This window comes from Thalassophryne amazonica, chromosome 6, assembly GCF_902500255.1.
Source record: "Thalassophryne amazonica chromosome 6, fThaAma1.1, whole genome shotgun sequence".
Taxonomy (NCBI): Eukaryota; Metazoa; Chordata; class Actinopteri; order Batrachoidiformes; family Batrachoididae; genus Thalassophryne; species Thalassophryne amazonica.
In genome coordinates, this window is record NC_047108.1 from 116,884,775 (window position 1) to 116,898,824 (window position 14,050).

Below are 14,050 nucleotides of genomic sequence, written 5' to 3' on the forward strand. Positions count from 1 at the left end.
CCCCCGTCTTTTATTATCTATTAAAACATTATGTGCAGTAACGCCATTTAACCACAAGCTGGGCCCGCCTTGGAACGCCAGACAAGCGGCAAACGCAAACTGCTTGTCACCCTTGTTTGTAGCTAATCTGACCATAGGGGCACTCCCTCAATGCAAACTGTGACCATTAACCTCGACCCCTAACTTAACTCTTTCAATGTAAAATGAATCCGAACTCCCTTAAATTAAAACCAAACCTACGTTCAGCATGAAGGAGGAGAAAAAAAGCCTCCAAACTGATTTTTGTGTCTGACTGTTTGTGCTGCAGCCACACTGACAGTCCTCATCTCAACACCAACATATGGCAACAAACGAGGGCCTCGGGCTTTTCCTATTGGCTGTCAGCCGCGTTGACATCACTTCATGTTCTTGGTGCCAGTAGCCCACATACTGGAGCTTCACACTCGAGCTGTAATCACTTTGATGATCTGGAAGCTTGACCTTTGCAGACTCATGGAGCCTGACACGGACACAGAAACCGCGTCCCAGAAACAACTTCTGTTCCCAACCAGTGACTCATCTCATTAACACGAGCCTTCGCGCTTTCTGTCTTTCTTTCAGCTGACTTAAAATTTTAAGAGATGATGTGATGTCACCATGACTTGGTCCTTCCAGGTCAGCCAGGTTCAAACCCAAATAATTTCATATGGATGCACATCATGAAACTGTCCAGCAGGTGCCAGTGTTCAGCGTGTTTCTTTTGATACTGACTTTGGTGCAATGTTTCGTGACAGATGTTGCAAGGTTATTGAAACATTACAGGATGGAGTTCGAGTTGTAGTGCCAACAAAAGTTTATATCATCCCCAGCCGCACATTATATCTGTTCTTTAGTTCTCTTCTATTGTATATTTAATGCAATTTGTATATTGTTGCATATTTATTAAATATATTTACATACGTATTTACACATTTTTTTTGTATGTGAAGGGTTCAGATGCAAAACCCAGAAGTTCAATAAAAAAAAGGAGACTGCAGTTCAAAATGAGGATTTAAAAGAAAATATACGAGGTCTGTGAGAAAAGTATCCGACCTTTTTATTTTATGCAAAAAATATATGGATTTGATTCATATGTTTTTTACGTCAGCCAAGCTTGAACCCTTCGTGCACATGCGTGAGTTTTTTCACGCCTGTCGGTTGCGTCATTCAACCTGATGGAAAATTCTGATGGAATAAAGCCCAAATCATTCCGCCATTTCCTCGCAATGAAAAAACGACAAGAGGGGTGGACCAGTGCTCACTCAAAGCCTGCCCACAGGTGAATGACGCAACCGACAGGCGTGTAAAAACTCACGCATGCGCACGAAGGTTCAAGCTTGGCTGACGTAAAAAACATATGAATCAAATCCATATATTTTTTGCATATAATGAAAAGGTCGGGTACTTTTCTCACAGACCTCGTAAAATGCACAGATTTCCATAAATCAAATAAAAGTCATTCATTCAAATTCTTTAATATTTTGTCACACTGATAGTTCCCGAAGCAGTTAAGTGCACGCTGGCCTCAACTAAAAATTTGTCATTTTGGAGCTATTGTGTTTCGCATCTGAACCCTTCACATGTATGCGTATATGTGTCATATTATGCCACATAGTGCACATTGTATTTCTCCGTGCAGTTGCTATCTGTTGCATGAAAAAAAAAATCGAATGAATACTGTGAGAAAGTTATTTATTCCCGAAAAAAAAACAGACAAAGTAAAACATGTTCTAATGCTATATTACAAGTAAAATGCAACAAATGTGCAAGATCATGTTACCCATTCTGCCATGTTTTTTTTTTTTTGTTTGGGGTTTTGCATGGATTGGGGCGGGGACTATATCACTGTAATTTTGTTGGTTTTTGTAATTTAGTTATATTCAGCTAACAATTTACAAACTGACTGGTTGGTACGAATACAGTAAAAGTCACCAGATTTGTCACTAGCTGCTTGATACTATTTAGTCGCTAAGAGCCAAAACGTCACTAAATCTAATAACAAAGTCTCTAAATTGGCAGCACTGGCTAGCAGGTTACGGAGTATCAAAGAACACACCCACCGCAGCATCCTTGCAATCTGACTGGTTAAAAACATACAAAAATCCACATCATTTTTTTAGCCAGCTCAGGGGATTCGTTAAACCCATGAGTGCCTCTGAGAAGATTTATTACTTGGAGACAGCATGGAGAAACCTGACTGGATAACAGGAAGCTGATGTGGAGGCAGCACAGCTCTCACTGCTATAAATAAATGTCAGTAGAATATAAATAATTAACTAAGTTATTGAAATCCTTTTGCAAAACAAATGAAACATGAATGAAAATATTAAACACGGAAAATAAAAATTCTCCCTCTGACAGTGTCTCAGCTAGTGCAGAAGCCGTTGCTGCTCCTCTGGCCTTTGCCATTTTCGTGTATTATACTGTACTTAATTGGTAAATAAACAAAACTGAAGATGTAATAACTAATCTGCAATGAAAAAAGTCCAGATTAATTATGCATTTTGGTCCAGTGAGCAGAAACACTGTACTTATGTATTTCTGCACTAAGGAATCTTTTATTGTGTTACAAAGTGGGGCCGTGCTTCGCTGTTATTATTCCTATAATATAGTATTTTCTCATTGTAAATTAGGCTTTCACTAGAAAGCACCATTCTTCTGCCTTTTTAATAAATTATTGCTGCATGAAAAAAAGAAAAAAAATACTAACAAGAGATAACCGTTACCAAGGATGCGACCTCAGCGTCCCCAGTGGACATTGTTGCCTTCTGTTCAGTGAAATTTTACTTTCAGATTTGCCGAATGAAACGTAGCCCCAAAGAGCAGAAAAACACTTGATAATTTTGCTATTTATCCGCCAGTGTGGTCCAGCTTCACCAGCACGAATTCACAGTCATGTGACGGCATCATGGACGTTGAGGATGGTGACTGAGAAACAATCATCAAAGAACCAATGCTTTATGATGCAACATTTTCTAATCCCATTCATGTGAGGGGACTTTGCCTGAACAGCCACTTTGTGCAGGCGTTTGTTTCTGTCATTTCCTTTAATAAATCCCTCTGCCATTCTTGATCTCAGCTTTTCTCTTTCATTGATACCCTTTTTTGTCTTTCTGAGCTCAGGCTCTTCTCTTTCTCTCTCATTATCTGCACTCACTGACTGTGGCAGGACCCTGAAGGCAGCAGGCTGCAGACAGATGGCAGCACAGTTGTAATGCCAGGGATGTAAAGCGAGGAGGTTAGCCGGCGTGTCAGTGGGTAAGAAGGTGGTGCGTTCAAGGGCACGTTGGCAGCTGCCTGTTTGGATGTTAGGGCTTTAGAGCAGGAAGAAGGTGAGGTTTTTGTGATGGCTGCAGCAATGATGGGAATCAAGGATCACTTTCTTTATAGCTGCAGTGAAACCGCTGCAACATGCACACATAAGATCAGAGGTCTCAAACTGCCGGTAGGGGGCCTGCTTTATGACCGTCAGTCAGCAGTTTGCAGCCCAGTGCAGACATCATGTATTAAATGTGGCCAGTGTGTTCATTTTGCTTTGCACATGGTATAAATGGTGTGTGTCACTGTTCTGTACAAGACCAAGTTTGAGGTTGGGACAGGACGTGTGTGAGGACAGTGTAACTGCGGTGACATGTGAGGTCTAAGGTTCAAGGTGGAGGTGGGATTATATCAATCAAATCACTGTTGTAGCTGGTCCGGTTAGTAGCGCCTCTCATTGACTCACAGCTGAGCTCCGGCTGCTGCTCAGGGTCATGGAGCTGTAAGGTGCAGGGTCCCTGGGTCAACTTTGAGCTCTTTCCTGTTGCAAGGTGATGGACAGATTGATGAATGAGATCAGACAGGAGTCTCAATGGACTGTAATGTTTGCAGATGACATTGTGATCCGTAGTGAGAGCAGGTTGGGGTAAACCTGGAGAGTTGAAGATATGCTCTGGAGAGAAGGGGAATTAAAATCAGGAGGAGCAACATGGAGTACGTGTGAATGAGGTGGAGCACAGCAGAATGGTAAGGTTGGAAGGACACAACAACAGTCTTGCACAGAGAAGTGTGACACTTAGACGTGTCACATTGAATCTTCATATTTGTTCAACTATGACTAAGCAACTACAACTGCAAAACAAAAAAAGTTTCCTGTTGAGTCCATATAAAGACATGTAAATTTTAATGTGGGCAGTTTCTGCCCTGAATTTAACAGTCCCTTAGTGATTTTTACATGGGTTCTCTTCCTCTCTGGGTTGGCCAGCAGACAGCACCCAAAACCAATCTGAACTGAAGGCTACATATTGGTTTGAAATAAAATGCACTGATAGTAATCATAAATATTCATAAAAACCACGCTTGAATACTAAAGCAAATTATAAACACTAATACTTGACAGAAAAACTCAATTCATGTCCGCTTCAGAAGTAAGTCCTACATATGCCCTATGGCCCATTGGTGCCAACACTTATCCTGGGATTCCAAAGCATGAAGCAGATGATAGTCTATGTCTTTTCATGGACAGGTCACCAGACTGACTCAGGTTGCTTCCTCAGCCAAGGCTGGTATCCATTTACAGCTGGATGGACTGAGACAATGTAGAGTTAGCGCCTTGTCTGAAGGCACAGAATGGTAGTTTGAGCAGGATTTGTACCTGTCTACATATTAGTAGCCTGTCTCCTTATCCCAATGAACTACCTGCCTTATCCTGTTTCAGAGTGCACAGAATTTTCTGTCAAGTCAGAGCAAACAGTTTTTATCTTACCACTATAAAGGCTGCAGGTGATGCAACTTTTTATGGACAATCCTGAGAACCTTGTCCTTACATTTATTCAGGAATGTAGTTGTGATGTTTAACCAACTACATGATATATAGTTGCCATTCTGTAATACTGAGAATCAAGCTTCACCCACAGCAGTGACTGCAACAAGTTTTAACCCACATCGCATAGCAGACAGTATATCTGGCTCAGCTTCCAGAAAATTGTGGTAGTTTGACAGGAATTTTTGTCTTGTTTATATCACTTGTGTCTCTCCCTGGATGGGACAGCTGGGTGGACTGAGACAATGCAGAGGAAGTGCCTTCAAAGGTCGGGGATTGAACCCAGGTCTACATATTGGTAGCCCAACTCAATCCCATTGAGCTACCTCTGCAGATAGTTGATTCAAGTGAATAGTTTGCAGATTTTGCAGCGTTCAATAGAGCGTGTGGTGGAACACATCCCAAATCCACTGGCAATGTGCACTTTAGATGGTGCACCGCTTATCGTGAAGATAAGGCTGTGCACGTGGCTGTGTATGAGAACTGCAGCAGCAGGTAGTAAAAACAAGTTATTCCATGGTGATTATTGAAACTTGCATGTAGTGTCACGTACATCGTCGCTGCTCAAACCGTTCTGTAAAATAATCCATCGCTGTAAACATCACAAATAGGTTCCCTGTCATATTTGTAGCTCACATCTTCTGCATTTGCGGTTTTCAGAGCTGGAAACAACCTTCTGAAGCTGGACTTTAGCGTTTTATTGTGGAATAAGCATTTTTACACTCGGGTTAGGGTGAGGGTTTTTACATTTTAAGAGGGCATGTTTCACCTGTATTTCTAATTGCTTCGGTGACATTTTGTGAGGCGGGAGGCTGCAGGACTCCTGCAGAGCTGCTGAAATCTGCTGACGTGCTGCTTAAGTGGGGTGTGGCCCCTGATGGCACAAATATGCTCGGCTTATTTGCAAAGTCACGTGATCATATTCCTGACTTTATTACCTGCTTTAAAATGTTTTAAATGTATGCCAGAGTGCAGCGTGCACCAGGATGGTTTTTATTTGTGTGTGTGTGTGTGTGTGTGTGTGTGTGTGTGTGTGTGTGTGTGTGTGTGTGTGTGTGTGTGTGTGTGTGTGTGTGTGTGGTGTGTGTGTGTGTGTGTGTGGTGTGTGTGTGTGTGTGTGTGTGCGTCTTGCCGTCCACCACCTGATCGGGATGACAGCGTGTGCAGACTCCTCATGCACAGACGATAGAACTCGTGGTGCACTGCATCAACGCGACACGTGGCTTTAATAAATCCTGCACGCAGTGTCATATTAATTAGACGTGCACGTAATCGCTGCACACAGCTCATTCATGCTTCTCTGACACACATTTTAAGACATAAACCTCCATGTGCATGTGTTCCCTGCGATCATCCCACACTTCTACCATTCTCACAAAAAAAAAAAAACATAAATAAAATAAACACCCCTCTATAAAAAATGAAGAGTTACTTGATATGTATTATCAATAGCCGCTTTGTGATTGGACGAGGCCAGATTCTCCTGCATGCTCTTCCGTATAGCAACAGCTCCCCCACACTCCCCTCCCCTCCCACTTCTTCTCCCTGGAATCCCCCTTCTTTGCACCCCCCAACTCTTTCCCTCCTTCAAATGCAGTCAGATCTCATCTTCCATGTGGATTGGCCCGCCCTACCATAATGCATCGGTGCTGCACATTGGCTTCAGATGTAGCTATGTCTGCACAGGGGGCTCCTCTCCTCCAGCTACAGACAGACTCTCTCCTCCCACCGGCTCTCACTGTTGCTGCAGCATCTGGATGTGGTCACCATGGCAACAGCAGCAGGCCTAACCCCACCTCCTCTTCCCCCTCTTGCACAGACATACGCCTCTACCCCTCCTCCTCATCCTCCTCCCTCCCTCCCCCCTCCTCTCTCACTGTTTCTCTCTTTTTGACCGGGTGCATTTCCTTCCAGATTGACCTGGATTCTGTGCAGCATCACATCTGCTGATGTGCATGTGTGACTGCAGCTGAGATGGCGTTATGAGACCGATGTGCACGGGCTGCTGGCATTTTTAAAAGCAACGTTTAGGCCCAAATGTCAAATTGCCGTCACTTTCCTCTAATCATTATGACCATCCTGTTCCTCAAAGAAGAGGCTGTGCACAGCATGAAAAGGAGCAAGCTGATTGGTCCCTCCTCCATCACTGTACGCCACATCACACCCTGCATCCCCCCCAAACAAATCCTCGCCTCCTCGGCTGAATATTTGAACAAAGCTCTCCTCCTCCTGAAGGTTGATTTCACTCCAGTTTTGTCACACTGGCACATGTAGCTCTTCAGTACATGAGATTCATTGCAAACACCGGTTTCGTGCCTCTTTTGTGACTGGATGTGAGCAGCCCTGTGGACATGGACCCACCCATTGCCAAAGTGCTTTTCAAGAGAGAAACAAGCTCTCTGTAAAGGCATGGCAGTGTGGCAGCTCATCCATTATTATAACTACATATAATATATAATTTAAAAGCACTGCACTTTTCATGGATTATTGTGTTAGCTTACGTTTGTTTTCATTCCTGTTATCGTGAGGATAAATGGATCAACGTCAGACACACACATAATTGGCATAAGCACACTGAAATCATAATGGTACTGTGTAACGCCATTGGCAGCTCTAGAAGGGGGATTTGAGGCGGCCAGTACCACCTCTGGAGCCATTACAAAATCATATTCCAACCCAACCATCCAAGAAACTCAGTGGCTTCTGCTTTGCACAGGGATTTTTTTTTTGTTTTATTCACCCACTGTATTTTGCAGGGTATATGCCAAGGCTTTAAAAACCTATGAATGAGTGACTGACTGAATGAATAAATAATAATATATTTATTAAATTTTTGTGTTGTAAAAATATTTTGACCATAAATATTAATGGTTTCTATTCCTAGCCAGTAAAATCTCAGTTAAGTTAAATAAAATGTTTCTTGTTACAAAGTAACAGGCGTGAGTGAATGCATTTACCCCCATGGCCACCCCATTTAATAAATTTATAGAGCCGCCCCTGCGTGATTTCTTTGTCTGTTTGGGTTCGCTGTGCAACGTGGTAGAGCAAAATAAAAGTAATTTGCTGATGTTTACTTCACCTAAAAACAGAGATACACTATGTGTGCAAATGTTGACTCATCTGAACAACTGTCCTTGTTGTTGCCGGCCGTGTGTCTGATGCCTTTTCTGGGAAAGCACAGAGACGCACACACCTGTTGATCTTCTGGAAAATCCTCGCCTGTGTGTCTGTTGTGTTCTCACAGCCAAATTATTACTGTGAAATATATTTAACCTGACAAATGATGTATTGCTCAAAGGGAGGAGATTCAGGATGGCCCTGAGGGAATATTCCTTGATCAAATTAGTCCTCCTAATTCAATCATCTCACAGTGGCTGGAGTCCATCATGATTTATTCAGTGAGGTGAGGAAAACTAACCCTGGCTTCATTCTCTCTCTCTCTTTCTTCCCACCTCATTTTTTATCTACATACTTGGTCGGTTTCCTGCCATTTCCTCCTTCTGGTCAACTCTTGGGCCTTCTCCACTCACGCTGCAGTGGAAGTGTTGGACCAGCAGAGGGTGCTGAGGACAGGTTGCCTGGTGACAGGGGTGCACACACCGCCGATCCGCCGGAACAGCAAGCTGGCCACCCTGGGGCGCCTCTTCAAGCCCTGGAAGTGGCGGAAAAAGAAAAACGAGAAGCTGAAGCAGAGCTCCACAGGTATGCAGGCGAAGTGGGCGAAGGCAAGAGGAGATGTTCAGGGTCACCTCCACAAATAGGAGCACTCACATTCCTCCTCAGCGCCTTGACTGAAAGCTCTGAAGAGAAAATGTGTGGGTGGAGAAAAATGTGAGATGAAGCGCACAACCTGATAAAACACTTGAAATTCTATCAAGCTAAAAAAAAAAGGGTGTGATATCAATTATTATATTTATTTTAGATCAATATTCATACAATACGACAAATGTGATGCATCACATAATTATTAACTTTGCCAATAGGAAAATCGTTGTCCAGTAGCTTCCATTCTTCAGTACTGACACATCTGATCATACGAACTTATCAGAAAGCAAATAATACTGTATTTTCCAGACTATAGATATAAGTTACACCACTCCATAAGTCACATTTATTTTGAAATGTGGTGCTACTGCTTCATGCAACAAGAAGGAAATGATTTCAGTTGGTGATTTATTTATTTATAATGTAAACACAGTGTTAGGTAGCCGAAGTTAATGTGCTAATTCTGTTACTGTACCAGGCACAAAGAACTGAGGGTAAACCGATGTCTGTTCGGTGGCTCTGTTCAGAGCTAAACATGCACACATTTTCCTTGTTAAATGTAATTTTTAACTACTTTTAAAACTTTTTAAACTCCTATACATTTTTAACACACAATAGTTAGTCTTACTTAGCCTAGCCGTCCTGCTCTTTCTGTCCTGACTGTCTCACACAGTCCAAACAAGTGGAGTGCAGAGAAGTAGGGAGATTATATTTCTTCTCTTTATTCTGGGGCACGGCCTTCAGTTTGAGAGCATGCTTTCATGATTTCACTCCATCTCATTCAGAGCATCATCTTCGTCTTGTTTTATGGTGGTTGGCATCCAGTGGCTGGAGGTGGCAGAGCTGAAGATGTTGAGATTCTTTTTGGGAGTAACAAGAATGGACAAGATTAGGAATGAACATATCAGAGGGACAGCTCAGGTGGGACAGCTTGGAGACAAAGTCAGAGAGGCAAGATTGAGATGGTTTGGACATGTGCAGAGGAGGGACCCAGGGTATATACCTGGGTCTGAGGAGGATGCTGAGGATGGAGCCACCAGGCAGGAGGAGAAGAGGGAGGCCAAAGAGGAGGTTTATGGATGTGCTGAGGGAGGACATGCAGGTGGTTGGTGTGACAGAGGAAGATACAGAGGACAGGGTGAGATGGAAACGATTGATCTGCTGTGGCGACCCCTAACGGGAAACAGCCAAAAGACAAAGAAGAAGAAGAAGACATCCAATTTAGCTGTGCATTACCACCACCTTCTGCTCTGGAGTTTGAATCACAGTACTTCCTTCACATCAGTATACAGGAGCAGTTTGCCACAGGTGTAGATGATGGCATGATGTGATTATAGATGATGATGATGTAGGCTTTTTTCATATGCCACTTCAAAATATAAGGTGCAGGACTAGCAAAACAAGCTAAAACTAAATACAGTAGTGTTCAGAATAATAGTAGTGCTATGTGACTAAAAAGATTAATCCAGGTTTTAAGTATATTTCTTATTCTTATATGGGAAACAAGGTACAGTAGATCAGTAGATTCTTACAAATCCAACAAGACCAAGCATTCATGATAGGCACGCTCTTAAGGCTTTGAAATTGGGCTATTAGTAAAAAAAAAAGCAGAAAAGGGGGTGTTCACAATAATAGTAGCATCTGCTGTTGATGCTATAAACTCAAAACTGTTATGTTCAAAGTGCTTTTTTAGCAATCCTGTGAATCACTAAACTAGTATTTAGTTGTATAACAACAGTTTTTCATGATTTCTTCACATCTTCGAGGCATTAATTTTGTTGGTTTGGAACCAACATTTTGCCTGTTTACTAGTGTGCTTGGGGTCATTGTCTTGTTAAACACTCATTTCAAGGGCATGTCCTCTTCAGCATAAGGAACATGACCTCTTCCAGTATTTTGACATATCCAACTGATCCATGATACCTGGTATGTGATATATAGGCCCCAACACCATAGTAGGAGAAACATGCCCATATCATGATGCTTGCACCACCATGCTTCACTGTCTTCACTGTGAACTGTGGCTTGAATTCAGAATTTGGGGGTCATCTCACAAACTGTCTGCGGCCCTTGGACCCCAAAAAGAACAATTTTACTCTCATCATCCACAGAATATTCCTCCATTTCTCTTTAGGCCAGTTGATGTGTTCTTTGCACATGTCTTTTATTTAACAGAAGGACTTTGCGTGGGATTCTTGCAAATAAATTAGCTTTCACACAGGCGTCTTCTAACTGTCACAGCACTTACAGGTAACTCCAGAGTGTCTTTGATCATCCTGGAGCTGATCAATGGGTGTTTGCCATTCTGATTATTCTTCTATCCATTTTGATGGTTGTTTTCCGTCTTCTTCCACGCGTCTCTGTTTTTTTTTTTGTTTGTTTTTTTCCATTTTCAAGCATTGGAGATCATGTAGATGAACAGCCTATAATTTTTGCACCTGCGTATAAGTTTTCCCCTCTCCAATCAACTTTTTAATCAAACTACGCTGTTCTTCTGAACAATGTCTTGAATGTCCCATTTTCCTCAGGCTTTCAAAGAGAAAAGCATGTTCAACAGGTGCTGGCTTCATCCTTAAATAGGGGACACCTGATTCACACCTGTTCCACAAAATTGATGAAATCACTGACTGAATGCCACACTGCTATTATTGTGAACACCCCCTTTTCTACTTTTTTTTACTACTAGCCCAATTTCATAGCCTTAAGAGTGTGCATATCATGAATGCTTGGTCTTGTTGGATTTGTGAGAATCTACTGAATCTACTGGTACCTTGTTTCCCCATGTAAGAATAAGAAATATACTCAAAACCTGGATTAATCTTTTTAGTCACATAGCACTACTATTATTCTGAACACTACTGTACATTTATTATGTAGTGCCTTTCAAAAACACGCTGCTACAAAGGGCTTCACACTCAGGAACAAACACAATTAAAACACAATAAACACAACAAAAGTCTAAACAAGGGAATTTTAAATATCCACTGATCTTCAATCCAATGGAAATAGTGACCTCAAAAGGACACTTGCCATTAGGTTACCCATCTGGATCAAAAGCCAGTTGACCTCAGAGATCTGCACACTCATTTGAAAGATGACAAATGTAAGAGATAATTGACTATGCAGTGTCACCAAACTCTTCAAGTCTGAACTTTATGGGAAACCAGTAGAGATAAATCAGCATTGGTGTCATCCAGGAACTCTCGGAGGACCTCGTGAGAAGCCTATGAACTGCAGTGCATGTAAACAATCCAAAAATGACTTATTGGGGATCTCACAACTAGCAAATTTCACTAATCTTAACAAAATGACACAGATACATGTACAGTCAATTCCATCTCAGGTTGTGCAGTAAGGCTCCGTAAATGGATAGGCAAGAACACAGATGACATTATTATCCAGACTTGAAGCCTTGTCAGATAGAATATTTATGTATCGTGCAATGTGTTTGACATCCACAGTCTGTCTTGGGCTCAAAGTCATAGAGTTAGGTTAAGTCGCTGCACAGTGCTATCATTACACCTGGATTCTTGTAGCAAGCTTGCTGTAGCAACTTCTGACTCATTGAAGAAGTAATTTGGATCTGTAGCAAACCCTCTTGAAGTCCAACAAGTAGTCCACTTGATGTAAATTTCTAATTATCTTCTACGTGGATAACTAAGGACCGTTCGATTCCTCACTGTTTGTTGACCTAAAGATGAAAGAGAGCTGAGGTTCTCAATCTCTGTACAAGCAAACCTGACTGAGGGGCATAATACTTCACTTTTGTGAAGAAAACTGATTAATAACGCCAGTGCAGTTCTGTAGTATGGAGATGTTAGTATGTCATGAAAACTGAATATCATCTGAATAGCATTCATATAAGATGCTTTCAAAAGTTCTTAAATGTAGCCAAGCAAATAAAGAGAACAAAACATTCCAGGCTCCAGGACAGAACCTTGGTGCACACCACATGATAAAATAGCGGAGGGCAATATAGACATAGCAGCTGCAATCTGGGAAAAAAACTGTGGTCAAAGAGGTGACTGTAAACCAATCTTAGGTTGACCAGGATACACCCACTCATGTCTTAAGTCCTGTAACTGAGATATAGAATATCGATCAATTCTACCAAAAGTAGAATCCAGTGATGGATCATTATCCTGCATCACTTAATTGTACCCCGTTCCTACATCTGTGGTTTTATGAGCAGTTAGGCCTTACACCACCCCCAAAATCTGTAAAACAAAAACTGATGCTGATTGAGGTTGGCTGAGAACAGACAAGAAATGGGCCTCAGAATCGAGACATTCTCTCCAACTATTGTGTTTTTCTCCACATAAAAGTGATAAATGTAATTATTGCAGATTGTAACAAAGCTGTCATGCGTAATTCTGCGTTGGTATTTGGATGCCAAAGTGTACAGAGATTAGATGGAGGACAGGGGTGTGGAGTGGGAGGGGTCATCAGTGGCCCAGAAGCTTTTTACCCCAGGGACCCCTGGTGGGTTAATCCACCCACAGCTTTCATTGTAATTTTACTAAATCGGCTTTATAAGAGGCAAAACATGAAGGACATAGTGGGGGACTTAAAAACAAAAAAACAAGTCCTCAAGGAAAGCCGGCCTGATTATTTATGTGTGCTCACTTTCCCACTGACAGATGTAGCGTTATCCAGCAGTCTTCTATGCCACGACCCCAGCTCTCCTACTCAGGGCTGCTGCTCAGACGGCGGCGTCCTGCTCGGAGGCTTCGGGGGACCTCTGACACCAAACCTCACAGTGAGCAGTGTGGAATACCTCGGCCCTGAGGAGGAGCTCCCCCCTCCAGGTATTACACACATACACCTGATTATCAGTGTACCATTATTACAATGGGTTTGATGAAACAGCACAAAAACACTCTAAAAAGTTTGGATGGGAATGGAGGACGGGCTCCATTTGAGATTTCGTTTGAAAGGTTTCCATCAGAATCGTATGAGTATGCTAAGGGGTCGACCGATTATTGGCCTGGTCAATTATCGGCACAGATAATCCCTTGACCCCTGATATACAAATTTGACAAATTGCTAATGTTTGATGTAGGGGTCGACCCAATATATATATGCTAAGAGACTACCGATTATTGGCCTGGGTTCGACCAGTTATCGGTGTTGATAATCTACACCAGACATTAGCAATTCATCTTATCAATGCTGACGTGCTTTTTTGAAAGTTTCGTGTTGGAAGCTCGTGTCATAATTTCAGCTGTAACGTCGTGATGTCAAACCAACCAGGAAAACAGCTCCACTGATGCTGAAAACATCTGTCGGCCTTCATTTTTCTACAAAGAAAATTGATCAGGAATTGATAAGGAATCGCAAAAAACAACTGGACCGGCAGGAATCAATCTTAACAATTTCAATCCTGAATATTTACAAAAAAAACATGCTGCTGCTGCTATAAAATAATTATTTGATTTATATATATATATATATATATATATATAT

At 42.0% G+C, this 14,050-nt stretch overlaps 1 protein-coding gene across 1 annotated transcript in view; it reads left to right on the top strand.

Annotated features, from left to right (window-relative positions):
• phactr3a (phosphatase and actin regulator 3a) overlaps window positions 1-14,050 on the top strand; it is a 96,868-nt gene that overhangs the window by 62,488 nt on the left and 20,330 nt on the right. Inside the window, 3 exon segments of the mRNA XM_034171542.1 lie at window positions 2,880-2,942; window positions 8,228-8,521; window positions 13,225-13,392. Of these exon segments, the coding sequence (XP_034027433.1) occupies window positions 2,880-2,942; window positions 8,228-8,521; window positions 13,225-13,392 (525 nt within the window).